Source organism: Apus apus, chromosome 10, assembly GCF_020740795.1.
Source record: "Apus apus isolate bApuApu2 chromosome 10, bApuApu2.pri.cur, whole genome shotgun sequence".
NCBI lineage: Eukaryota > Metazoa > Chordata > Aves > Apodiformes > Apodidae > Apus > Apus apus.
In genome coordinates this window covers 19,089,839-19,116,730 of record NC_067291.1, presented here as the reverse complement: position 1 = coordinate 19,116,730, position 26,892 = coordinate 19,089,839, and the positions used below count along the sequence as shown (strand labels likewise).

Genomic DNA, 26,892 nt, shown 5'->3' with positions numbered 1-26,892 from the left:
CCCTGCTGAGCCCCGGCAGGAGCGGGTGCGCCCCCGGGCCCCGCCGCTCCGCGCCCCGAAGGGACAGGCCTGGTTCTGGCGGTGCTAGCAAAACGAGCCTTCGCTCCCTCGGCGGCTCAGGCGAGGGCATCTCCCCCGTGGCCGCCATCCCCCCCTCCCTCCAGGGCGCTGCTTCAGGCTCCCGCTGAGGGTTTTCCGCGCAGGTCCCCGCCTGGTGCAGGTGGCGGACCCCGGGCCGGGGGCTTCCACCCCCTGCCCGCCCTGGGGCTGCAAAGCTGCTGCTGGGCTGCTTGGTTTGGGAAAGCGAAGCCCGCACGCCTTTCAGGGGCCAAACGGCTTGTGTGGGGTAAACAGCCTCAGGTCCCTGCGCGGCCGGGGGCTCCGGGCGGTGCGGGGGTTCTGGAGGGGGCCCCCGCAGCAGCACCAGCGCTTTGCCCGGGTTGTGGTGGATCAAAAGAGACTCTGCCGTGCACAGGGAAGCTGAGCGGTGCAGCGAGGCTCGCTGCGGGGCTGCGGGGCTGCGCGCCAAACCGCGCGGTCCTCCGGCCCGAGAGGCGGCGCCCGTGCCCCGCGGGCTCCGTGCGCCGCGGGCCCTGCTGGCGGAAGCGGAAGCGGCGCGGCGGGGCGGTTTGGCCGGGTCGCCGCCGCGGAGCGCCGTGAGTAGCGGGGCGGGGGAGGACGCGGCTGGGGCCCGGGGCTCCCGCGGGAGGTGGGCTCCCGGGAACGGGGTCAGCGCCTCCGCTGTGAGGGGATCTGCTGGTGCCCCGTGGGGCGGGAGGAGAAGGGGGCTTGCCCCGGCCAGGCCTGGCTTCGTGCCCCGGGCAGGCCTGCCCGCTGCCCCCGGCGGAGGGCCCCTCCCGGGGTCTGCCCGCTTCCTCCGGCCTGGGCGGTACAGGCAGCCCCGTCACCGCGCACCCCTCTCGGGCCCGCCCTGCGGTGCGAGGCGTCCTGGAGTGCTGTGGTGCTGGAGGGTCCCGGAGCGGGGGTGAAGGACGGGGCAGGTGCTTCGCTGGCTGCAGGAAGGTGGAAATGAAATGCTGAAGGTAGAGATCCCGCAGTGATCTCCTGGGAGGCAGATCCTCGCGTTACCCTGCACTCACTCCGCCTTGCCCGGTGGTATTTCTCATTCCCCTTTGTTTGTTAAAGCCTGCTGCTTTTCGGTTTTTATCTCTTCTTGGGAGGGGAGTGTGAGAGGTAGGTCGGGTTAAGGACGTACCAGCGTCTGGGGGTAGGTGGGGAGAGGAGATTTTTGCTTGTTGGAATTCTGCAGATTAGGTGAGAGTTTTCTGGTGGAGGTTGGAAGCCTCATTCACAGTTTCTGACGCTGGGCAGAGCTCTGTTCTGTGTATGGGTTTGGACTGTCCTTCCAGTTCCGCAGGAGTGTGTAACTTGGGCTGTGTTTTTGTGTTGGAAATAGCTTGGAGGAAAGAAAGACCCGTGTTTGTATTGTCCAAGATGGAACCAAACTTTTAATCCAGCCTTACCCTGCTTTGTTTTTAGCAGTTTGTCTTAAAAGGAGTTTGGTCCAGGTGTAGGTCATCACTTTGTCACTCCTCTGTGATGAAGGATCTCAGCTACAGATAGTCCATCAGGGAGGTTTCTCTTGGGAAGCTCTGCTGCCCAGCCCCGTGCCCTGAGATTTGGTGGTGTCAGGTCACCAAGGTCTGCCCTAGCAGTGTGTCAAACACAAGCATTTCCATGCTATGTATACCAAAGAACCTCTCCTTTTGAGGACTGACAATCCTTACGCCTTGGTCACTCCAGTAATGGGGGAATTTACAGCTTAATCCTTTCAGAGCTGCCATCAGATCTGAGATTTATGGTGGAAAGACTTGGTTTCCTCCTGCCAGACATTTGGGCTGTTCTTTCCAGCTCAGATCTGCTGGGTAAAGCCCAGCTGGCTGCAGGAAGAGATATCTGCTAAACTAACAACCTGCTCAGGAAGATAAGACTCGTGCTGCAGAGAAATCTGTTTGGAAAATGGTTTTTATTCACTCTGTTGTTTCTTCTGCCAGAGCCTCATCCACACAATATTTGTAATTAAATCCCTGAGATGTTATAACAATCACAGTAGTTGCTAGAACCTTCTAAGCTTACTTTGAGAGGAGAGGACACAAACTCAGGAAATTGTAGGAGAATATTGGGAATAAGGGCACACAGTTGTGGAGCCCTGTTTTGTGTGGTCTGGGGGTTCCAGATCAGCTCCTAATACTGTGTTTTCAAAGCAGTTGGTCGTCCCAGGCTTGTCACAGTCCTGATCACCCCCTGTTCTGTGATCAGCATAGTGAGGTGATGTTCCTGCAGTTCACAAGGAGGAGGAAGCAGGTAGGAGTTTGACAGGGAAGGATTTATCCACCTGATGAACCGAGTAGTTGGCATGTGTTGGGTGGCAAAGGTGGCAATAAATCCGTGGGTCTGTGAGGCTCTTGGTCCTGGAAGGCTGAGGGATGGCAGCCTGTTCTCCACATCAGAAATCTCTTTTCTAGTCCTTGTCATTCTGCTGTGGTTGGTTTTTTTCCCTCCATGAACTGGTGCTTTTGGTGTGTTTTGGGAGTCTGAAGTCAATGTTTGCTGGGCTGCTGGAAGGCAGTGCTGAGCTTGTGCTGGTCTGTTCTTCCAGAAACATGCAACATGGCAGCAGCCATGGAAACTGAACAGCCGGGCCTTGAAATCTTTGAAACTGCAGGCCCTGAGGAACAGGTCCAGAGGGAGGAGCAGCCAAAGCTGGAACCTTTCTATGTGGAGAGACACTCCTGGAGCCAGCTCCGGAAACTGCTCACGGATACACGGAAGTATCATGGGTACATGATGGCAAAAGCCCCTCACGACTTCACCTTTGTCAAGAAAAATGATCCTGAAGGACCTCATTCTGATAGGATCTACTATCTGGGTGAGCTTGGAACAGCCTGGGCTGTGGCTACACAGGCACTGCAGAGGCCTTTGGGGTTTGGCTGCCCTTTAGAGCTGCATGGTGCGGGCAGTTAAATTGGGGGATTCAGGCAGATTGGCTGGTCAAATGTCATTATTATGATCCTAATGTCTCATTAAAAGGTGATGAATTTCCCACAAACATGGTGTGGTTGAAGATGACCCCTTAGGCCTGTTGGAGCTGGAAAAGAGCTGCCAAGTGTCCTTGGGGGCATGATCCCTAGCTGGGAGGATGGGGTCGGACTGTTTAGTCTGTTTTCTCTCACTCCATATATGATATCCCCTCTCCAAAAGCTACAGCAGTTGGATCTCCTTTTAATTACAGCTGGTGGGTAGAACCTTGTTCTTCAAAGTTTCCTTCCAAAACAGAGAGTGAAAAGGAATTTTGGAAGTCCTTTGTGCCTTAGCTACTGATGGTGTAGGTTTCCCAGGGATTCGGGAGGGAATTAATAGCAGTGTAGAGATGGGGCAGTTTCAAGAGTAGATATTTTTCTTGATGTTTTTCTCAATCTTTTTGGCCTTGATAGGAAAGGGATATTCAAACCTTCCTAAAGACTTGTTATCTTGGAAAGACAGGCTGCATCATGCCTGATTCCAGCCAGGGGAATTAGCAGAAAGGTCCTCCTAGATTTTAACAAAGCTCATTAAATAAAAGGGTCCCCAGCCTTCAAGGAGATACAGGTATACTTCAGGCAGCATCGGGTGAGCTTGGGTGTAGTTCCTTCTCCATGACTTGGGTTTCTGTGAACAGGGAATTCCCAGAGCAAGGCTGCAGTGCAGAGACTGTCAGTACTTTATCTGTCAGGAAGGGCTTGTGAAGCTGTTCCTCTGTATCCTTTGAGTGTGTTTGGATTTTTAACAGAAAGCTTACAGGTCGTTCCTTTTTTCTTCTCACTTCCACAATAGCCATGTCCGGGGAGAACAGGGAGAACACACTCTTCTACTCTGAAATTCCCAAAACCATCAACAAAGCTGCTGTCCTGTTGCTTTCCTGGAAGCCTCTTTTGGATCTCTTTCCGGTGGGTCCTGGTTTCTGTTTTGCTTCTTGCCAGTTTAGCAAGTGCACGGGCTTTAGGGCTGCACACAGGAGCCATCACTAAGATTTGGAGTTTATTGTCTTAAAGGTTGTAAGATTCTCCGTGCGCGCGACTGGCTCTGCAGCCGCCTCATCAAGCAGCACAGCCTGTGTGCATCACCAGCACTGTGTGTGCTGGGTGAGTCCTCCTCCTTGGTTGGCAGGGACTGCAAGTGCTCATGTGCAGCAGATGCTCTGCTGAGAGATCCTGGGGAGTTCTGGAGGAGGCTGTAGTCTCCAATCATCACTGTCTTGGACACGGAAGTGTGAAGTCCCCTGAGGATCAGTCAGTGGCTCCGTGACTCATGCTGGAGCTCAGGATCTCTTTTCCACTCCTGGGATGTGTGTCCCCTTCTCACCTCTGCACGTAGCAAGCTTGCAGCAGTCCCACCCCCTGCACCACGGCAGGTTGGAAGAGGTGGGACAAACCCCACGTAGAATTAGGTGTGGTTTTTCCCATGTTATTTCCTGAGGCTGTCAGCCAGACATAAAATTCATACTGTGCTCTCCTCCCAGCAGACCAGTCATTGTGTATCTTTGCAAAAGTTGGCAAAGACTCTTCTGCTTGTCCTAGAAATAACACACCTCCAGTCAGATGGTTCTTCCAGTGCATATTGGAAATAATGCCAGCCTTGCTGTGGGAGCAGTGGCTGCTGGGTGTCCAGTTGTGTAGGATGGGATCACAGCCTGCACGCTGCTGGTGGCAGAGGCACAACGGGAGCCCAGCAGGATTCTGGAGCAGGAGGGTGTCCACACAGCTCCGGGCAGCTTGGCTTGCAGAGGCACTCTGACAGCACAGTAAGGCAGGCAGAGCAGAGGTGTTGATTGTGCTTCCCTGCCCATCCTCAGGCTGTCCTGGACTATGGGATGTACTCTCGTGAGGAGGAGCTGCTGCGGGAGAGGAAGCGGATCGGCACCGTCGGGATCGCCTCCTACGATTACCACCGGGAAAGCGGCACCTTCCTGTTCCAGGCTGGGAGTGGGATTTATCACGTGAAAGATGGAGGCCCTCATGGATTCACTGTGAGTTTGCTCATCTCTCTTGTTTCCTGCAGTACTGCTTTCCTCTGGCTAAAAGCTGCTTTGGTTTGGATTGAAAGCAAAAGAGCCTGATCATCAGTTATCGTTGCAGTAGCAGGGCAAGTAACCTTGACAGCCCTTGAAATGGGGAGCTCCGTAGGGATGCGTTTCCATGGGTGTAGAGACTCAGATGGAGGATTACAAGAAATGGTAGAAACCGTGGCAAGGCAGGACACCAGATTTTGTTGATTTTTCAGAAGTAGCAATGCCGATAAAAAGCAGCACAGAGGGTGTGGTGCTCTGTGCTCTGTCATACAGTCAGGAGTCACCTCAGAGGCAACTTTTGTTCCCAGGTTTAGAGGTCACTGTGTGTTACAAGATTTGGCTGTGAAACCTGCAGATCAAGCAGCATCTACTCTGCTGGTGCTGAAGCTGGACTTCAAAGCTGAAATAGTTTCTTAAGATTATAACAAGTGCATGGTGTCCATCTAATTCTGCCAGGGGGAATTTACTGTACCCTGAGTTGCTTTTGGAGCACAAGATTATATGCTCTATCAGCCCCTTCTTAGGGTGCTGTTTTTAAGAGTGCACCAGGCTTCTCTTGCCAAGCTGCCTGCTGTGCAACCCTGGTAGAAGCACAACTTTCTCTTAAAAGTATTTGCACAGTGTTTTCCTGTGTTTAAAATTGATAGAGTCCTCCATTATAAACCTGTGTATTTGAAGTCAGTGTCCACTCTGCTGTGGTGTTAGAGACCTTCTGATCATCCAGGTTAGTTTCTGTAAGTGTTACTATTGCTTACTGTAGTTTTGTTTGTTTGTTTGTTTCAAACAGCAACAGCCTTTAAGACCCACTCTGGTAGAGACCAGTTGTCCAAATATCCGGATGGATCCCAAGCTTTGTCCAGCTGATCCAAACTGGATTGCATTTATCCATAGCAACGACATCTGGATAGCTAATATAGAAACCAGAGAAGAAAGGAGGCTAACATTTGTGCACAATGGTAATTCATCCTGAATTTGAATCTCTGGACCTCCTCTCCACTTGTTCTTGCTAGACTGAATGAGGCAATGACACTGAAAATCCTTCTGAAACCTGGGGGAATGGCCACAGTTTATTCCACCTTGTTTTCCACATTCTACGTGTTTCCTCTAGTGCAGATATTGTGGGCAGTTCTTTTTGCTGCACTGTGGAATCTGGCAAAGTGAGCTATTTGTTGAGTACATATGGAAGAGCTCTTCTGAACCAGCACATTCCTTTTTACTGGAACAGCCTTGTTGGTGTGGAGGAGCTGTGGGCGGAATAGAGCTGAAAGAAAGTTTCTGTCAGTGAAATCAGGTTGCAGGGCCTTTTAGAAACAGTTTCTCATTAGCACTGTGGCTTCTGCTGGCCTCACACTCTGTGACTTAGGTCCTTCTTTCTTGCTCCTTCCAGCACTGTTTTAGACAGTTATCCTGGAGGAATGAAACTGGGAAATGCACTTTTTAAAAATCGTTTGTGCTTTATATTTCAACATAGTTTGTATTTAAACTATCTCATTTGAATTAGGGTTCAATAAAAAAATTCTGACACTTTATTATAAAGCTTTAGCTTATTTAAATGTTAAATATTAAAGTATTATGTAAGTAAATTAAAAATAAACTGTAGCAATGACTCCTTCTCAGATTATAATTATTTATGGAGTGCTGCTAAGTTACCTCCAGGGTAACAGGAAAAATATTTGAGCCCTATGGATATGTCATCATGTTGAGATGTTATGTAAGTCTGTTACTTTTGGTTTGTGCAGTGAATGAAATACTGATGCTTTCATTTTTCTGAATGTTGGTATTTTCAGTTCCAGCTGTTCAGAAACGTTTGGTTTGGTTTTTTTCCTTTGATTGTCTTAAAAGTTGTGGTTTTGATTCACTGAGCTCAGGGAGAGAGAACATTTCTTTCACTAGTACAAAGGAAATAGAGAGACTAATTGCGTATGAGTAAGAAAGGAGGATGGCTTTCCTGTCCTAAAAGAAGCTGCCATGTCAGAGAGGATTAGATCCTCCCTAAATAAATCAACAGAGCAGAGTGGCAGCAGAAAACAGATCTGCTGATAAGTCAAATTTATTATCGTGTAATTGTTCCTGAGGGGTGAACTGAGGTCGTGTTTGCGATAGTGCAGAACTGGTTTGGTTCTCCATTATATCATGAACTAATTGTTTTGTGTCTTTTTTTTTTTTTTAGAACTGGCAAATGTTGAGGAGGATCCAAAATCTGCTGGGGTGGCTACTTTCGTGTTGCAGGAGGAGTTTGACAGGTACACTGGCTACTGGTGGAGCCCAAAGGCACAGCCAAGTAAGTGTCTGACAGGCCCCCGTGCTGTGCTGGCCAGTGCAGTTATTTTTGCTGTTACCTGTCTTTGTGCAAGATAGGAGCCTTATCCTTTTGACTCCCTTTGAGCTACCTGCAGTGGTGGGCTAGTTACAGAGGCCTTGTGAGCACATTTCTGGGGAAAGAGACTTTCCTTCTCACAACAGTGGTAGGAGTTGTAAGAGCCTCAGAGTCTTTTGCTTAATGAAACATGAATCACTGACTTTGATGGATTTTTCTTCATCCTTCCAGCCTACTTGTGCTCCTGAGAGAATACTGATGCCTGCAATAACTGATAATGAGGGCTCTTCTGACCAGAAAATGTTAATTCATTTGCAGCACTGAATGGGGATAAAATTCTTCGAATTCTTTATGAAGAAAATGATGAGTCAGAGGTGGAAATTATTCATGTAACATCACCCATGCTGGAGACAAGAAGAACAGATTCCTTCCGGTACCCCAAAACTGGTGAGACCCTGAGACCTCACATATCTCTTTCTGAGGGACACGTGTTATATTCCATGTGCCTGACAGCAGTGACTCCCAGCCTTCACCAAGGGGTCATTGCAGAGGTGTTGAGTTTTGAGTTGGTGTCCAAGTGGTGGAAATGTGTTTGGTGGAAGTGCTGCTGTGGAGGTGAGATCAGTCACTGGTGCCTGTGCTGGTATTCCAGTCATGTGATAACTAAGAGCTCTGAGTCTGGGTCTCTCAGGAGTTGGCAGAAACCCTATCTGATTGTCACTATTTTGGAGCTGCTGTCTTGGATCCTGGCAGATCTGAGTTGCTGGGGAGTTGATTCTCATTACAGCCCCTTGTCTCTGAGGGAATAGCTGCAGAATTATGGCCTTTTCATTTTTCAGGAGGGTTTCTGTTCAGCTGGTGGCAGTGCCCTTGTTGTTCAAGTTCCGAAGGTCTCTGGTCTCCATGCTTGCTCTTGGACTTTGAACAACAAACTCAGCACACCCACAGCCCACCAGGAAAACCTACCATTGTTAAATTTTCAAAGAGCAAATGATCTGGAAGCTTCAGCAGTAAAGGGGTGAGGGCAGGCTTGAATAATTTTAATTGGAGTGCCATTGGAAGCAGGGAAGTGGGACTTAGGGAGATGTCCTGAGGGCTGATTGACTGTCAGGTGTGTGGGGCAAGTTTGAACAGTTCAGCCCTTGCTCTTCTGAGACTTCCCTCCTGTTTCAGCAGGGCAGGTTGCTCACAGCTAATTAAGTGGTTCACTATTTCCTCACTCCTGAAGTCTTCATTTTTTTTGAGATTATCTTCTGTTTGGCTGCCCTTCCCAAGTTGCTAAATTCATTTCAGCTCCTGCAGATTGTCTGATCCACTGGCAAAAGTTGCTGCTTACAACCCTGATTTACTACTTATTTCAAGGAGCAGGAAGGGCTCAGTGTTAGGCTGGGAAGTGAGGGATGACTGTGTTTTTTCACCACTTGTGTACATTCCGGTTTCTGAGAGTATTTTGTCATAGCTCTGTTCAGTGTTGAGTCTCAGCAGTTTAGGAAAATAAGCCAACCATAGCCTAAATCCTTTGAAACAAACTAAAAAAATGTAGGTTTTAATCTCTGGGCCTCAGTTTCCAGTCTGAGCTGCAGGAGCAATAGCCCTTTTCATAGAATCATAAAATCATAGGGGTTGGAAGGGACCTCGAAAGATCATCTAGTCCAACCCCCCCGCCAGAGCAGGGTCACCTAGAGTACATGACACAGGAAGGTGTCCAGGCGGGTTTTGAATGTCTCCAGAGAAGGAGACTCCACAACCTCTCTGGGCAGCCTGTTCCAGTGCTCTGTCACTCTCACAGTAAAAAAATTTTTTCTGATATTCACCTTTTCTGGGAGCTGTTGTGAGGGCAAAGCTTGAGGTGTAGCGTCTTACCAGGGAGGAGACAGGCACTTAACTAGGCCAGTACTGTGGCCCAAGGCAAGTAGTTTCACCTCAGTGCATCAGTTCTTGCGCACAAACCAGGCTGATGAAGTGGGAATACTTCACAGTATCACTGAGAATCTCCAGAGTATGTGGAATTACCACGTGTGGCTTTTTGTGGATCAACTGGCTTATAGTCAATCTTCTCTTGCTGTGGAGCAGGCCCCAGCATTTAGCACTGCAGGTGCTGCACAGCGGGATGAGTTGCTGCTTTGGGTAGAGTTAACTTCAGATTGTGCCACACAAATATGTAGCTTTATTATTTTAACCTCATGGCCATAGATTTTGAGTGTGAGATGCTCCAATTTTCATAGATGCTTTTTAGGACTGAGTCACTTTTTATGCATGACCTCAAGAAAATCAGCCACACAGTAAACCAAAGGTTGCTTTGCTATCCTGATCACTCCTGAGCATTTACTTATAACTAGTATGTGCATCCTTTGACTGTGGGAGAGGAGACTGCCTGGGTCAGTAACAAGGCTCTCAGTGAGATCCACTGTATCTGCCTCATATTTACAGTGTCTTTTTTCCCCCTACCTGGTTCTGTGCTGTGTCTCACACATGCAAGTAGGCTATTTGATCAGAGAGTGTTCTGCTCTTTGCCCTTCCAGCTCTGTATGAATAACACCACAATAACCCACAGTTCAGTCTGCCCTCTTGGAAGCAAAGAATCAGTGCCTGACTGCTGCCCTCTGTTTTTATAGGTACAGCAAATCCCAAGGTCACTTTCAAGATGTCTGAAGTGACAATCAATGCAGAAGGCAGAGTAAGTTCTATGTTCTGCTTGTTTTCCAAATAAATATAATTTCTGTGCTTCTTTTTTGGTAAAATTAATTTTGCAGTTCAGTACAAATAAACTGTCTTGGTTATGGTAGCTTGATGGCTTCTCTGGAGGCAGGGCACTCAGCTCATTGCTACTGTGTGTGCAGCAGTACCTCTCGAGGCTGTGCTTTCCTCCCCTACCACTGGTTTATGAACTCAGCTGCAGAGCAGAGTATTTTAGGTGTGGATGCGTAGACCTTTTATGTGACAGATCTCTTGATTGGCTCCAGATACTGAGAAAATTTGACTGAAAGGAGAATGTATCACCTTACAAAAACATGAACATATGGAAAGAGATGAACTTTGCTTTCACCGTGGGATTTTTTAGCAGATGCAGAAATTTCCATAGGCCAGTCCAAGATCTTCAAACAGCTGGGAAATTAATCTTACCAAACAGATACAGTAACAGCCATACATTGTTGGGATTCTCTTTTAGTCTTGAGTGACTTCAGCCATCAAGTCAGCTGTTGGGATAGCGATGCTGACGTGAGCCAGCAAAGGCAGGGAAAGCTGTGATGGCCCTTGGGGACCACTGTGACTGTTCCAGTCCCAGCAGGGACAGACTGCAGAACTGCACATCATGCATTAGAGCCACAGTGCTAACTGGATATCGTGCAGGATGAAAACACCTTACAAAATAGCTTGGTAAAAATCACCTCCTGTTCACATGGGAAAACTGAGTGTTCAAGTGACTTGTCCAAGATGAGCAGTGGAGTTGTGAGCAGCATCCAGATTTCTGAAGTCCTAGCCCTGGCTATACTGGCAGTGTGTATCTCTGCTGCTGTGCTGGTGTCTGGCTGCAGACAGGGTTGAATCCTCTGCCTTGCCATGGCTGAACGCTAAATTGCATGAGCTGCACAGAAGTCTTCTGTGTCTGTACTCTCATCGTGCATGAAAACTGGTTGTGGGGGTTCATCTCAGTGTCACTGAATTGCTGCTTTGTCAACAGATTGCAGATGTTGTGGATAAAGAGCTAGTTCAGCCCTTCGAGATCCTCTTTGAAGGAGTAGAGTACATTGCTAGAGCTGGGTGGACGCCAGAAGGAAAATAGTGCGTATGTTAATCCTGTCTCTGCTTAGAGGGTTTGGGGCAATACAGTTAGAAGCAGAACATAGTGGTCTCTGTCTTCTTCAAGCTTAAGCGTGCTTTCATTTTTACATTTCTCCAAAGGGAACGATTTTTCCCAAGCCAAAAGAATTCTCCTTGTGTCTTTCTCTGGTACCTGGCCCTGCTGCTTTGGTATTGGGCACTCGCAGCCTTTGGTGTCTGTGTCCTCTCAGCATCCCTGTGAGAGAGTGCAGTGCTATTGTCCCCATTTTACAGATGGGGAACTGCAGCCCAGAGAGGCTAAGGGACTTGCCATGGTCACACAGGAACTCTGTGGCTGAGGAGAGAAATGAGCCCAAGTCCCCCAGGCCCTAGGCTAGCACCCTAACCACTGGACCATCCTTGCTGACAGACTTACTGATCAGAAAATCTGCTGTAAGTGCTACTTACATTTGCATGTCATTTTTACCCTGTAGATGATGTAGTACAGTATTTCTAACTCACCAGAAGTTTCTCCAGAATTGCACTTCTCCAGTTCTTGAATCTAAAGGTGGCTTTCACCTTTTTATTTTTTTGTCCCCAAATGTAGAAGAAATGCACAGACACATTTGCTCCATTGTCTTGCTTTTTGTAGGATTATTGTTAGAGCTACATGTAAAGTCATCAGAAGTATGGCAGGGTCTGCTGCCAGTCCATGTAGGTGCCAGTATTATTCTCTGCCAGGTATAGATTTAAGACATTAGTCTTTTCACAAATATCCTTAATTTTCAATTGAAAATTTTCTGCTTCATTATACCCGCTGATTTTTCTCTTTCTCCCCAAAAGCACAATTCAAGTCTGGGAGAACAGACTTAATTAAACTTTTGAACCAACAGTGCTTACGCAGTATTGAAACAAAGTGAAATAGATTCTTGTGTTGTGGAAGAGATTTGTTTACGTGGGTGAAATTTTACATCTGGCTTTGTGCTTAATCTGAAATTGAACATCCTTAACTCCCTCAAAAGGCCCAGTGCTAATGGGTGTCTGTTGAGATTTTCAGACATGTCTAACACTCATGGTTGCACCTTATTTTCTCTAATATGTGTCTCCTCAACAGCATCTGGGCCATCCTACTGGATCGCTCCCAAACTCGACTTCAGATAGTCCTGATCCCTCCTGCATTATTCATCCCCACAGAAGATGATGCAATGGAAAGACAGAAACTTATCGATGCGGTGCCAGATTCTGTTACACCTTTCATTATTTATGAAGAAACAACAGACATCTGGATAAATGTAAGAATTTGGATTTCAGCCCTCTCTGACCGTTGCTTGTTGAAGACTGTGTTTGTAGCACTTGAGCAATGTTGGTGTTACTCTGATGCTTCGGAGAATATTCCCATTGTGCAAGTTCTGTGCAAGTTCTGTGCATATTCTGTGCTTCCTGCTGTGAAGGAATGTTCACAGCATGTAGAGGAGGGAGAGATCTGGGATGTGAATGCAGAGCTGCTTTGGCCAGGCAGAGCTAGGAGCAGAGCCCAGGGCAGCCCCTTGCCCCCAGTGATACCTGCTGACATCCTCCAGCTTCTTGGTGCAGTTGTTCACCAGCAGCAGTGCCAGCAGATGAAGTATCCTTCAGCCAACAAAGATGTATCGAGGTGATACTGGGTGAACGTGTCCTGAGAGTCTGCTGAGAGTCACTGAAATCCTCCTTAACTAGATGTGGTCGGGTGAAACAGATTAGTGTGTCATGTTCTCCGAGTTGTGCCCCAGGGCCTGTGCTGTAACACCAGACACCACAGTACTGGCTGTCCAAAAGAGTGCTGTTCACACTGCTGCAGATAAAGATCCATGTCTCTAAAATGACATCCCCTTGGAGGTCTGCCAGGCTGTAGGAAGGCCTGGGAACATCAGTCACTGACAGGTAGTTGGATCTTTCAGCAGAGGACATTTGCACAAAGCCTTCCAGTGAATGAGCTCTATACAGCACATTTTCTTCTTAGTGTTCATGTGTGTGGTTTCAGGATGGTGCAGTGAGTTGTCCTTTCTCTATTATTTTTACTGGCTGGAGTGTTTTTTGACTGGCAGCTCATACTGTACAGATAAATACTCCTGAGTCTCTCAAAAGATTGTCCCTGGAAGCAAAAGTTGGCATCTTCCTGAGTGGGAAGATGATGTCAACTCATCTTTCTTTCAATAACCCTTCCCTTGTGGGCCTCCAGACAGCACTGGACAGAGGAGGCCACTGAAAGTGATCCTGCTCTAGCAAGGGGGTTGCACTAGATGATCTTCAGAGTTTTCTTCCAACCCCAAAACCACTCTATGAATCTGACTTCTCTAGGCAGCTGTCGTATGCTGTCTGCACAGCTGGACCAACTTCTGTGTCTAAGCTCAAAACGCAGGTGCAGAAAAACTTAATTTTGTGGCCCAGAATTTTGAATTAGAGCAGCAAAAAGCCTGGAGCTGTGCAGCATACGTGACTACTGTCTGCAGACACCTCCTGGCTCATGAACACAGCTGGTTCTCCCAGTAAGGGACAGTGCTGCAGGCTGCTAGGGTGAACTGTGTTGAGCAGGAAGAGGAACTTCTGATGTGTGCCTTCAGTGTCAAAGTCCTGCTGATAACAATGCTGCACTGCTGTGTCTCTAGATCCATGATATCTTCTATGTTTTCCCTCAAACCCATGAAGATGAGATAGAGTTCATTTTTGCCTCCGAGTGTAAAACAGGATTCCGACACCTATACAAAATCATCTCCGTTTTGAAGGAGAGCAAGTATAAGAGGTCATGTGGAGGCCTCCCTGCTCCAAGTAAGTGAAATTATTTTCTTGCTGTAATTGGCCATTGGCTGCTGACTAGTGAGGAAATAAATGCCTTGCTGGGTGGCACAAGTCATTGTCTTGTTGGAAACTCCTGCTGTTGTCCCTGAAAGCACTTATCTGTACAGTCATTCCTCTTGAGCTTTTACTGAGGTTGTTCTGTATTCAGCATGCTGTAGTTTTAACCCTGGTTCTTCCTCACAGACCAGAGGGAAAAGTTAAAAAAAAAAAATCAGAGGGGAAACAAGCTTCCTGTGATGGTGTGAAATGCCCTTAGTTGGCTTTTTCTTGTCAACGTTGGGACTGGTTGTGTGCTGACTTCACCAGAGGTGAATCATTACAGAGGTCAGTCATCACACCTACCTCTGCACAGGGACCCGTGTATCCAGTAGATGCACATTGGTTCAAAACAAACAAACTCAGCCTTTGCAAGCAGATGGTGGCAGAAAGGCTGACAAAGAGCATGGTTTGAACATGTCACAAAAGGTACATGGAGGACCTCTCTGTCCCAGTGGGCCCACCTTAGTCCCTTTAACACGAACATGTTTGCTTGGCAGCACAACCTGTGGTATAACAACTGTTCAGAGAATTCCTCTCTGCTCTTAACAACAATCAAACTAGTAGAACATGCAACTGTAGGTTTTTTGTGGTGTTATTTGGTTTGTTTTGAGGGGTTTTTTCCAGATAGCATTATGTCCTGGGTTGATTAGATCTCTCTGAATGCATCCATGCATCCAACTTTTTTTCTTCACTCCCTCAATCTAAGGGAAATTCAACTGTCTTATAAAACCAGAATTGTTCTCCACCCTGTTTCAAAATTCCCCATTTTGACACCCGAGATTCCTTTGCAAACCCAATTTTCAGGATAAAACCTCTATTTCTGTGCCAGTGACAAAATGTTTCAAAAAACTAAAACCAACACCAATAAAAAGCTCAAGCAAGCTGCCTAGGCCTCAGGTTGAATCCTGTGAATCTTCAGCATATATTTCACAGGATATTAAATAACCACTAGTGCTAAAACTTGTCTGGGGAGCTGGCAGAGGTGTGGGTCTTCTGCAAAGGCAGGTTGCTCTTGGGTTTAGTCTAGTAAAAAAGCTTGAAAGGAAGAAGTGTGACCCATGTGTTTTGTAAAATGTAAAAATGTAAAATCTCTGTGTCTATGTTGGTTAATTGCAGGTGACTTCAAGTGCCCCATCAAAGAGGAGACAGCAGTTACCAGTGGGGAATGGGAAGTGCTTGGCAGGCATGGATCCAACGTAAGTCTCTCCCCTTGCTGCATGGATATCCTGCTTTCCTGCTGGGGCAGTTTATATCATGTGTGATTTAGGAAAGGTTCTGAAGAGTGGAGATGTGACAGAGAATGGGGGACAGAGTTGTTTAGCATGGCAAACAATAGGGAAGACTAGGAAGGGGCTGTAGTGATAGGATGAGGGGCAATGGTGTTAAAAGTAGAGCAGAGTAGATTTAGATTGGAGATTAGGAAGAAGTTCTTTACAATTAGGGTGGTGAAGCACTGGAACAGGTTTCCCAGGGAGGTGGTGGAGGTCCCATCCCTGGAAACATTCAAGGTCAGGCTGGACGAGGCTCTGAGCAACCTGATCTGGTTAAAAAGGCCCCTGCACTGCAGGGGGGCTGGACTAGATGGACCTCTAAAGGTCCCTTCCAACCCCACACATTCTATGATTCTGTAAGGACCTGCATGAGAGAGCTGAGCAACAAAGGTGTGAAGTGCAAATCATAACTGAGAGAATTGTGAGCAGTAAGAGCAGGCATCTGGCTTATTCCTTGCAGACTGTTGGGCTGTAACTCAGCTTTGTGGAAGTGGGGCAGCAGGGACAGGGGAGCATTGGAAGTGATAGAACCGGGTGTTGTTTCGGCAAGACACAGGATTGAGGGATGTGTTGTTTGTTTTGGTTTTGGCAGATCTATGTTGACGAAGCCAAAAAACTGATATATTTTCAAGGCACAAAAGACTCACCTTTAGAGCATCACTTGTATGTTGTGAGCTACGAGGCTCCTGGGGAGGTGAAGCGGCTGACGGAGCGCGGTTACTCTCACGCCTGCTGTGTCAGCCAGGTACCTGTCTGCCTCTGAGGCCTGTGGCTTATCACCAGTCTTGTCCTTCATCAATCAGCAGACAAGGCTGTATTTGAATGTAAAAAAAAAAAGGTAGATTTTACACTGTGTTTTGTACTCATGGGTGTTGTGAGTGTGTAAACCCACCCTGGAAAGCAGATTTGACCTCAGCTCTGTTGCTTCTCAGCTCACTGCAAGCACAAGGAGCCAGGATGAGTTATTTGAACCTGTTTGAGCCTGGCTCTTTTTGCCTGAAGTGGGCTATAGAGCAATCACCAGAGGAGATAAACTTGTGGCAGCCCTGGGTGGGGTTCTAGGCATCTGGGGCAGTAATCTGTTCAGCTGGGAATGCTTTTTATTGATTCTGCAGGTGTATTTTTGCCTTTAGAGTGTTAATATCTGAGTCTTGCTAAGGACTGTAGCTTCGCAGAGTCTATCTGCTCTTACAAAAAGAGCTCAGACTTCCTGGTTTAACTTGATCCATAAGCATCTTCTGAAAGACACAAATGCAGAAGGAAATGATTGTTTTTGCTTGTGCTTCCACACTGAGGAGTTGAAGGAAAAGTTTTTTCTCCCTAGGATTGTGACATGTTCATCAGCAAATACAGTAATCAGAAGAACCCACACTGTGTGTCACTGTACAGGCTGACAGGACCTGAAGATGATGCAGCTCACAGGACAAAGGAATTCTGGGCTACCATTTTAGATTCAGCAGGTAATGGCATAAATGAGGAACTGGAGAAGGACAGGCAGGATCACAGAATGAAAGATATCCCAGAATGTGCTTGCTAGAGATTTGTTGTTGTGGGCGACTAGACTTGTCTTTAAAGCTCATGTTTGTGTGAGGAGCTCTTGGAAGTACAGGAGTGACATTTTCAGCTCAGCAACAAATGGGTATAAACTGGCCATGAAGGAATTTAGAGGGGAAATTACTAAGTTTCTACTGCCAGAGCCAGTAGGAAGTGCTGAAAGCCAGTTGTAGCATTGGAGGAGGGGTTTAAGTGCTCTCATTTACTCTCTGCTATGTGCCTGCTAATGGTCATGCTTCTGGGGAGGGGCATGGGCTTCTTCCATAGTTGTGTGCTGCTACCTGCCCTTGTCTTTGTGAGACAGCTCTCAGGCTTTCATTTTTCTATCATGTGTCTGTTTACATTCATCTCTCCTTCCCTAAGGCATAGTCCATAACCTGTGCTTTCCATGTGTTGATGTGGTGAGTCCTAAGTGGAGTTAGGAAGGGACAGGATACCTGTAATGGCTGTATCAGAGGAGAAGTGTTACTGCTGTTCAGAGGAGAGCAAGGATGGGAACCTGATAGGGCTGAGAAAGCTTCTCTAGGCCTGGGGCATTCCCAGTCTCTGCCTGGTCCCAGCCACATCTGCTGGGAAGCATGGGAGAGCTCCACTGGGCTTGCAGTGAGATGGGTGATGGGGCAGGGCTGGAACAGAGCTGCATTATTTATCCATTCCCTCCTCAACCAGGCTCTCTCTTCCCTCCTGTGGCAGGCCCTCTTCCTGATTACATTCCCCCAGAAGTGTTCTCCTTTGAGAGCTCCACTGGGTTTACACTCTATGGCATGATGTACAAACCTCACAATCTGCAACCTGGAAAGAAGTACCCCACTGTGCTCTTCATCTATGGAGGTCCTCAGGTGGGTGCAGCACGTTGGTGGGGCCAGGATCACTCCACTCCTCTCTGTGCACAGGTCCTGCTCTGTGCTGAGGACAGCCTGTAGTGCTTTGTCTGCTTGGTGAGGAGCTGCCTGGCCAAAGGGTTGTAAGCAGTCATGAGTTCCAGGTCATAGATTGCTTGTCTGAGAACAGATATGGAGTAGCACAGCTGGAACTAGGAGGAGTGCAGATAGTCTCCATTTCCTTTTCTACCTCCCGTTCCTCTGTGGGGGCTCCCGTTCTTTGTTTCCAGTTCCCCCATGTGTGTGTGAGGGGAGCTCTGTGAGCACTGACTATTTCCAGTGTGTGGTCAGCAGAACTTTCTCCATAGTCCTCCTTTTACCACAGGTGAGCAGACAGCAGAGCCTCTTAGCCCTGCCTTGGTACCCAGAACTCTGCTGTGCCCTGCTGTCCAAGGCAGCTGGAGTGAGGCTTGGTGAAGGGAAAGATTTTCTCCTGGGCAGGGTTAGAGAGCGGGGCTACAGGCTCAGGGCTGGGTTCTGCTGTCAGCTGCTGCTCATCTTGCTCTGTGCTGCAGTGGAACTCAGTTCAGCTCTTTGTGTCTGTGACAGAGTGGCCTGTTAAGGGAGAAGAAAGTTTATATCATAGGAGACCACAAGTAGGGAGGGGGAATCCTGCAACTGGGAGTAGGGATCTTGAAAACTTTACATGCTAAAAATGTGTAACATGTTTAAAGGAAGATAAATAAAATCTGAAACTGGATGAAGAGGTGACCTCTGGATTCCAGTACAGGTGTGATGGAGTCATTGCTCTTCTTCTGCTCCAGGTGCAGTTAGTGAACAATCGGTTTAAAGGAATCAAGTATTTCCGTTTGAACACTTTGGCCTCTTTGGGCTACGTTGTTGTTGTCATTGACAACAGGGGATCCTGCCACCGAGGGCTGAAGTTTGAAGGAGCCTTTAAATACAAAATGGTAAGTGGAACTCTGACTCTGGCTCTTCATTTTCAGCCAGAGACAGGTTTGAGTCCCAGTGTTACCTGAGCTGAAGCACTGGGTTGGCACAGATGCTGCCGAGGTCTGGGGAGGGGAACGGTGTGTAACTGTGCAGTGTGGATTTGAGGGAGGAAAGAGACTCCTTGTGGGAGAGACACTGTCTCAGGGTTTGAGGTTGTGAACCACTCCAGCTTGGCCAGCATGATGCATGCTGGTTGATAAGGGGGTCTCTGATTCCTGCCAGAATTCCTTTGCTGCTGACACAGAGCAGGATTGTGTCACTCACAGTGTGGGTTACCAGTTAGGGCTGTTCCTGTGTTTGGCTGTACATACAGGCAGGGAAGGCCTGTGCCAGGCTTTGCAGTGTTGGGAAGGTAAAAAACCTGAAAAATCTTGTCTCCAAGCAAGGAGACAAATGAAGAAGAGGATAGTTAAGAGGTGGATTAGCATGTATTTATTGTCTTGTGGGGAAAAGGGATCATATTTCTGAAACATGACTAGCACACTGGAGTCCTGGTGTGTGGTTGGGTGCTGCACAAACAGAAGCAGTGAAGGTCTGAAGGTGGTTTGGAAGTACTGAGAATGTAGCTTCTGTCTGGAACTAACAAAACTTAACCTTTTTTCTCTCCCCTCCCAGGGACAAATAGAAATTGATGACCAAGTGGAAGGGCTGCAGTATTTAGCATCCCAGTATGACTTCATTGATTTGGACCGTGTTGGCATTCATGGCTGGTCCTATGGAGGCTACCTCTCTCTTATGGCTTTAATGCAGAGGTCAGATATCTTCAGGGTATGTTCATACATTGAGTACTTATTTTGGTGGTGCAGACAGTATTTCTCCCTTAATCATGTAACCTCCCACGGGTGTTCACAGCACAAAGATGTTTGAGCTTGTTCTAGACAAGTGAGGACACAGTGATCTGTCTGTTTTTTTTCAGGACTTTTCCATTTGGAGGAGTTCAGAGGGAAGTTGCTTTTCTAGCAAACATTTCTTCCACAGTATTTCTAATTAGGCTTCCATACTTTGATTGGGTTTTTTTTGATACTTCACAGACAACAGGTCTGAAAATCCCTTCACTCTTGAAAGCTAGTGTGTGCTAACAAGCCAGAGTAGCATTCAGTGGGTTTTGCAAGAGCAGTTCTAAGTTGTTTTGTGACCTTGGGTTGTCTCCTCAGTTCTCTCCACTTGTGCTTCTGTGTGAAGCACGGGGATGAGACACTTCCTATGTAAGCCTGTTGTTGCATTTGGCATTTGTGTTAAATCTGTACTGGTACAGCCGTGGGACTTGGCTTTTCAGAGGCAATGATACCAGTACAGCCCTAATAATTAATACTGACAGATGCCTCAAATCAGAAAACTGCCTTGTGCCATGAAGTGCTGCACTTTCCTACCTCTCCACACAAATTTGCAGCTTTTCTGCCCAGGAGAGCATCGTGTTCTTACTAGAGTGTAACCAGTTGGAGCATGGTGGGGCTGCATCATCACTGTACTTCCTTTCCCCTGCTCCAAATGAGCCTGAAATAATCTTGACCTGATGTAGAGATGCAGTGTTGTCCATGAGACTTTATGCATTCTTGTTCACAGGGTGCTCTTGGGCAGACTACATCTGTCCTCCAAAAAAGCTGGGCATGTCAGAGGAGTGTGGGGCTGTAGAGGTAGACCAGTTTTACTGGAATATCCAAGGGTCTGTTCTCTTGAGCTGGGGTGAGGAGGAACAACTTCACCCAATTCAGCTGGACACAGAAGGGTATTCCCACTCTGCAGCTTTTTAAGGGAACTTTAAACTCTTGGGCTTGCAATAGCAGTACCCAACTCGGTTCACCTAGGCTGAAGGTACCTTATATAGTCTCAGCTGTTGCCTGCTTTGTGTCATCTGAGCTCGTTGGGCTGTGAAGCAACGAAGGGAAATGATCCTGCTGAAAAACGACACCTCCTCTTCCTCCTTCCCTCTTTCCTGTCCTGAGAGAATAGATTCTTTGCAGACTGATCTATTCCCAGATCAAATTGTCCATGCTGCTTCGCAGGTGTGTGTTCTGAAGCAGCCAGGAAGGCAGCCTGGGGATGGGGAGAGGTGCTGGAAAGAGGTTCTTGTGATTATGTGACTTTAGACCTCTGCAGTAAATAGCCAGTTGGGCTGAGTTGTAACCTTACTGGTGTGTTTGAGCCATTTTAGTTGCACTGTGGGAGGGAGGTCCAGCCCAGGCCAGGAGCTGTCATTCCCCTCCCCGTGCTGCCACGCAGGTTGCCATCGCCGGAGCGCCCGTCACGCTGTGGATTTTCTATGACACTGGTTACACGGAGCGCTACATGGGCCACCCGGACCACAACGAGCAGGGCTATTACCTGGGCTCAGTGGCCATGCAGGCTGAGAAGTTCCCTTCTGAGTAAGTTTGGCTCTGGCTCTTGCCTTCTACTTTTCCTTCCCAGAAAGTTCATGCCCCGTGGAAGCATTTTTATCTCTTTGTTCTTGGCAATTGAATCCTCAGATCACAAATGCTACTATTAAATCATAAAAATAAGATAAATAAAAAGAAGACCAAAACCCAACACTAATAAATGTAATAGACTTGAATTAACATTGGCATAATTGCAGGCCACTCCATGTTATTCTGTTTTATCCTAGCTGTAATTGAAGACTATCTGTTATGTCTAAAGAAATTACAAACTCATCCTCAATGATATGATTAGCACTTTAGAGCCACATTAAGCTAGACAAGAACTAGTTGACCAGGATGCTTTCTGCATGCTCTAAGGCTGTATCAGCACAGAAAATCAGCAGTGATTCTGAGCAGGTCTTGTATTGTCCAAGCTAGGACATACTTCTCAGAGTAAAGAAGATGCACAGATAAAAGGTCTGACCATGCTGTAAATGTGCAGGAAGAACTTCTAGAAAAAGGAAAGACTATGTTTGGGAGGTAGGTCCATCCAGAACAATTTGCAATAGTGAAATTACTGCCTTCAGTGCAAATATTTTCCTGTGTTGAGTGTTTTTGAAGGGATGTGTGTGCACTGAAATACCTGGCAGGTTCTGGGGTGCTGTCTAGAAATGTTTGTCTCTTGCTTTTCTCAGACCAAACCGTCTGCTGCTGCTGCATGGATTCTTGGATGAGAATGTTCACTTTGCACACACTAGTATTTTGCTCAGCTTTTTAGTGAGAGCTGGGAAACCTTATGACTTACAGGTAAGGCCAGAACCAGGATGTAAAGGTAATGTCTGTCTTTGAGGAGTCCAAAATTGGAACTTGTAACGTGGCTGTGCTGGGTAGCCTGGAACTCTGGGATAAAACTGTAGTATTTGAGCCTAACATTTTTTTAAAAAGTTTTATGAGTAAACAAACAATAATTGGGCAAATGGGCAGTTCAGAGCAGTTAAGTCTGCTCCCAAGGAGATCTGCAGTTTGGAGGCATCACAGCAGTGTTTGCTCAGTGTGGATCAGGGTTGTGCAATTAATTAAACCCTGCTGGCCTGTGCAGATGTAGCCCAGGTATCCCACAGCCTGCTGTGGGGCTGGGGGTGGGCTGGTGTACCCGAGGGCTCTGGGCAGTGGGGCTGGTGCCCTCCAGCATCACCACAGCTGGTTTGTCTCTAGGTTCAGGCAGTGGAGGATGGGGGGTGTGAGCTCAAGTGCAGGGTTAATGCAGGGAGGTTACATGAACACTGGATGTGGCTCTGGGGACGAGCTGAAATGTTGATGCCCACAACTCTTGTGGATACTTACAATTTTCTTTTATATTTTAGATCTATCCTCAGGAGAGACACAGTATAAGGGTACCTGAGTCAGGAGAGCACTATGAACTCCACCTCCTGTATTACCTGCAAGAGAACCTGGGCTCTCATATTGCTGCCCTGAAGGCAATGTGACTGACCTCTGCAGACCTCTGCTCCACTGGCTGCTTCACCCAACGAGGAGATGTAGGAAACTAGAGAAAATAGGATGGAACATTGCATTTTGGTGCCTGCCACATGTACACATACACACACGGAGACACTTTTTTAAAAGTAAATTTGGTGCCATACAGGAAATGAAAATATGGTGACCTGATAACTTTAAAGCTTAAGATGTAAATAAAATCAAATGTCTGTGGTATAATGCAGTACCATGGGTGTTCTCTTGGGGGAGGAGCTGAAACTGAAAATAATATACTTCTACAGCACCAGATCTTCACTTTTTAAAAGCATTATGACACAACTGGTGTATTTTTAAGGTGTGTTCTTCAGTATCTTATTGCATAATCCTGGATGATTTACTCACTACACAGCAAGAGTTAACCTAAATGGTTCCAACTTGTATTATGTTTAAATGCTATCATATGGCTTTTATGCTTCATGAAGGGGATGTGTCTCACTCCTTAGAAGCTGGTCACAAGTTAGACACATCTAGATGTTAATTCTTTTTAAGAAGAAGGACTTCTAAGCTGCCTCCTAAAGAATTTAAATTCTGGATTCAGTTCAGTTGATGCCAGATTCTTTTTGATAATTTCTTCTCTTCCCAGGATAAATCATACTCTTCTTTCTGCAGCTTGAGATCCTATCCTGATTGTACTTGATTTCAGTGGGAGGTGAAATGATATTTTACTGTGACATGAGCATAATAATATTTTATTCTCAGATGCAAACTAACTAAAGTCAAAGAACTGAATCTTACTAGATTTTAAAACAAGCTTGAAAGCACAGCCCATTTCTCCTTGACTTTCTTCCCTGATGTTCCTTCTGGAGCTGGTTTTGCAATACTGTTTTCTTACTGTCACATCAGCATGATAGAAGTTTATGCATCCTGTTACAATTCTAAAATTCAATACTCTAATTTGAAGGTCTGCAGAGAATTTGGTGAGGAGAGCCTTTATGAAACACTACATGTGAGGCAACAGGAACTATTTCATTGCATTTCCTGCTTTATTTGAGGGACAATTTTCCAGGTTCGTGCTCTGTTCAGTCCTCCATTCCTGGGCCCATTCTAGCACTGCTGTGTAGCATGAGTATGTATTTAAGAACCCCCCTTCTGTGTAGCTTATGGGAACCCCACTAAGCCTCAGCATATGCAATCCCACGTGTGTTTTTGCTGGTGAGGTTTTAAGGAAGCAGCAGGCTTGGCCGAGAAGCATCGTTGGTGTGTGAAGTCACTTTTAACTTGCAACAGGACATTTAAGATAGAAACCCATAGCAAAATGATTCTCTTTAATCCAGGAAAATCTCCCCTTGGGGTTTGCCTCCGAAACTCCTAAAAGTTTTAATGGTTTTCTTAGAAACCTAAGAACTTCCTTTTCCTTCTGTTTTGGTGCTAGAGAGAAGCAGAGCATGATTTTCTTTTCATCTTTTGAAAGTCTGGAATCACTCTTGGTGTTTATTATCTCAGTACTCCACATGTTGTAACCTTGTGTTTTCCAGGCTTTTGTACAGTTCAGCTTGATCCTAAAACTCTGGGATTTCACACAATCTGGCTGTAGTGGCTCAAACTGCATCATTTTTCAGTTAGGCTGCTGGGCAACGTGCACCAAAGCTCTTGGGGCTGGTGCAGTTACACGGTTGTAAAATCCGTGTGTGAGAACTGGGGCTGTTTTTTGGCTTACACAAAAGAAGGCCAAAGCAAACAGGCATGCAGTGAATGCAAGTTTCCTCCAAGGTGGGAATGTTTGGGTTGGGCTGTTTTCTGGTTTTCAGATCACAGTGATTATAAGCAGATCAGTTAAAATACCATTAGCAGGTCAATAACAGGCTTGCAGTTTTATTTTGGGAAGGGCACGACAGGAAGGAGCCCAGCTCCTGTAATGTCTTCTCTTAGTAGCTGCTTGTGAGGGAAGTGAACCCAGCATCCCTATGGAATGTGCTATGGATACGTGTGCTGATACATTTGAACTAGAACAGCACAGCAGTGAGTAGAGACAAGTGTAACAGTTTGTATGGAATTCCATTGTGTTTATGCTGTATTATATATACATATATATACATATATCTATATCTGTGCATATATAAATATATGTATAAAATTACCCATGGATAGTATCACCTTTTCCAGGGTTGTTTATATTTTGTTGACTATTAAATTAAATTGCTTTTTGGGTGTTTCTGTTCTTTTTCTAGAGGTGATTACCCTTGAATGTAAATGCATATGATTTTTAAGATGAAACTGATGCTTTTGTTTAAAAAACAGAGCAAAAATGGCCTTTATCAAGCAGTGCTTTTTTTGGGAACTGAAGAGCTAAATGTTATGCAAGCAAACCAGGCTAGGTTTTGATTTAGCACAGGGTGTGATTATAATTGCTGACACATAACTTTTTAAGAATGCATCCTTCCATAGTTTTAAATATATATATTGAAAAGCTGTTAAAGTACAATGTACTGTAAGTACTGTATTTTGCAACATAAATTATGTATTTCTTTCCTACTTTTTTTTTTCTTTTTACAGTAGTTAAGCACTTTAAGACCCCATGCTCTTATCCTGTGGATGTGCTGGGAGGATTTATCACCAGAGTTTTGTAGTTCTTGCAAAAGGCACCTGCTTGTAGGTGAAGGTTTGAGAGATGCCTTCCATGAGGTCTGATCCAGCCCTGCACAGTCAATGACTGAGTTCCCAGTGACAAGGGAAGGAGGGCAAAGCCCATTGCAATCAGGACTGCAGAGGTAGGAAGGTATTAGTGCTGAGGGCTGTTGCATCAGTATTTTGGGGGGGAAAAATGGTCCTGCACTTTGTGAGGTGAAGTGTTGGTCTGGCATGGAAAACAGTGGCTTTGACCTGCTCTGTGCTGCTGGAGTTGGCTACTCTGGGATGAGGTTGTACCTTGTAGTCCAGGAGATGGTGGTGTCACTCAAGAAGATGGTTCCAGCCTGTTTGATATTTGGGATTATCCTTTCTCACTTTCTGCATGTTAAAAAATGTCTTGGTTAACGGAGTTTTAAGCAGAACTAGTGAGATCTGAGGGAAGTATGTGCAAGGGAGGTTATGGAGAAAAAAATGTGTGAGGAGAAACCATCCCTGTTGCTCCCAAAACAGACATTTTATGTCCCCTTGGGAGATCTTCTGCCTTCAGGAGAGGTCTGCTGTGTGCCCAGTAGGACATCTGCTCTGAGCAGGAGCAGGATTGAACCTTCATTGCGTGGTGAAAATTAGTTGCACAGGTATCTTTGAGATGAATGTTTTAATTTCATATATTTTTTTTTAAAGATATATGAAACATGGGGATCAGAGTGATGAGATACTGAAGTTGCTGAGTGTTGCTGCTAGTAGTTTCTTGTCATTTCCAGTGACTGGGGTTGGTGGGGGTTGTTTCTGGGGGAAGCAAGTTCTTTCACCCTATATGAAGGCAGCTTCCAGTAATTCCTCTTGAGTGTGCAATGCTCAAAGCTGTTGGGTTTCACCCTTTGCATTGGAGTTAGACCCCCTACTCTGCCCCTTTGTTTTCAATTATCTCTTTTTATTCAGAACAAAGTAGAATTAGTAACTGTCCAGAACTGCTTAATTTTTATAAACTCAGTTAACTTGTTTGTTAATCAAATAACGAGTTTAAAGCACCAAGTAAAGCTTTTAGAATCTACTAACTTAGTTACATTAGAATGGAAAATGCATTCCCTAATTATTGGTGATATTTTGGAACAGGCTCTGGAAAGACTTTCTGAGCAGGATGGTGTAGTAATCCTTTAGCCCTGGAGCACCAAACCTCTGAGCCTGTGTGGCAAAGCACAGAGAATTCACCAGCTCTGAGCCCGGGGATCCCAACCCTTATTCCTGCCAGGAGAAGTGGGTCGTGTTCCTGCTGTGTGTGTCTGTGTGTAAGGCAGGCTGGTTTGCTGCTGGTGTGATGCTCAACTTTTGACGAGGCAATAATGAAGTATAAATAAATAACCAATCAGATTAGGACACTGCCTTGAATTGCCTGTTTACTTGAGAACCAGAACCCTGTAAAGACTTCTTGTGTGTCCCTGACGGTTCTCCGGACCGCTCCTTTGGAAGGGGAAGAGAGATCTTCATGTGGTTTTTACTTGGATGTTCTGCACAGTAGAAGTTCAGGTGTTTAATTTTAGAACATGAAGTGCCTGCTGTTTGCGTTAACAAAATTGCATGTCTCACTCCAGTGGGTTTATTGGCCTCTCTCCCTCTCCCCCCCACCTTTCCAGCTACATGGCTTTTAATCATGTAAAGTGGAGACTTCAGTTTTGCTGCGTTTTATTACAAAACCTTTGTTGCAATAAAGATGCTGCTAAATAAATTGAATTAAATGTTTTCCCCCCTCCCTCTA

At 46.3% G+C, this 26,892-nt stretch overlaps 1 protein-coding gene across 4 annotated transcripts; it reads left to right on the top strand.

Moving 5' to 3' along the window:
* The first annotated feature begins 614 nt into the window (after positions 1–614).
* Positions 615–26,892, top strand: DPP8 (dipeptidyl peptidase 8). Of its 4 annotated transcripts, none has more exons than XM_051628250.1 (20): positions 615–656; positions 2,621–2,890; positions 3,835–3,947; positions 4,853–5,026; positions 5,856–6,024; positions 7,239–7,349; positions 7,704–7,832; positions 10,001–10,062; positions 11,068–11,168; positions 12,262–12,439; positions 13,793–13,952; positions 15,138–15,217; positions 15,885–16,037; positions 16,617–16,752; positions 17,540–17,685; positions 18,492–18,638; positions 19,297–19,449; positions 20,902–21,044; positions 21,731–21,842; positions 22,400–26,892. In XM_051628250.1, exons 2-20 carry the CDS (start codon positions 2,632–2,634, stop codon positions 22,520–22,522), a joined length of 2,649 nt encoding a protein of 882 aa, XP_051484210.1. In that variant the 5' UTR covers positions 615–656; positions 2,621–2,631; the 3' UTR covers positions 22,523–26,892. The 4 variants fall into 4 exon arrangements, with proteins under 4 accessions (XP_051484210.1, XP_051484212.1, XP_051484211.1 ...); XM_051628251.1 differs by lacking the exon at positions 615–656 and adding an exon at positions 703–1,043 and having other exon boundaries at positions 19,297–19,433; positions 22,400–22,491; XM_051628249.1 differs by lacking the exon at positions 615–656 and adding an exon at positions 705–1,043.

What these genes read in the sequence shown, in the direction of transcription:
- DPP8 (XM_051628250.1), top strand. Translation starts at nt 2,632, where the DNA reads ATGGCAGCAGCCATGGAAACTGAACAGCCGGGCCTTGAAATCTTTGAA. An exon ending in GAGGCCCTCATGGATTCACT is followed by an intron (nt 5,027 to 5,855) that starts GTGAGTTTGCTC and finishes TGTTTCAAACAG; the next exon opens with CAACAGCCTTTAAGACCCAC. An exon ending in CAATCAATGCAGAAGGCAGA is followed by an intron (nt 10,063 to 11,067) that starts GTAAGTTCTATG and finishes CTTTGTCAACAG; the next exon opens with ATTGCAGATGTTGTGGATAA.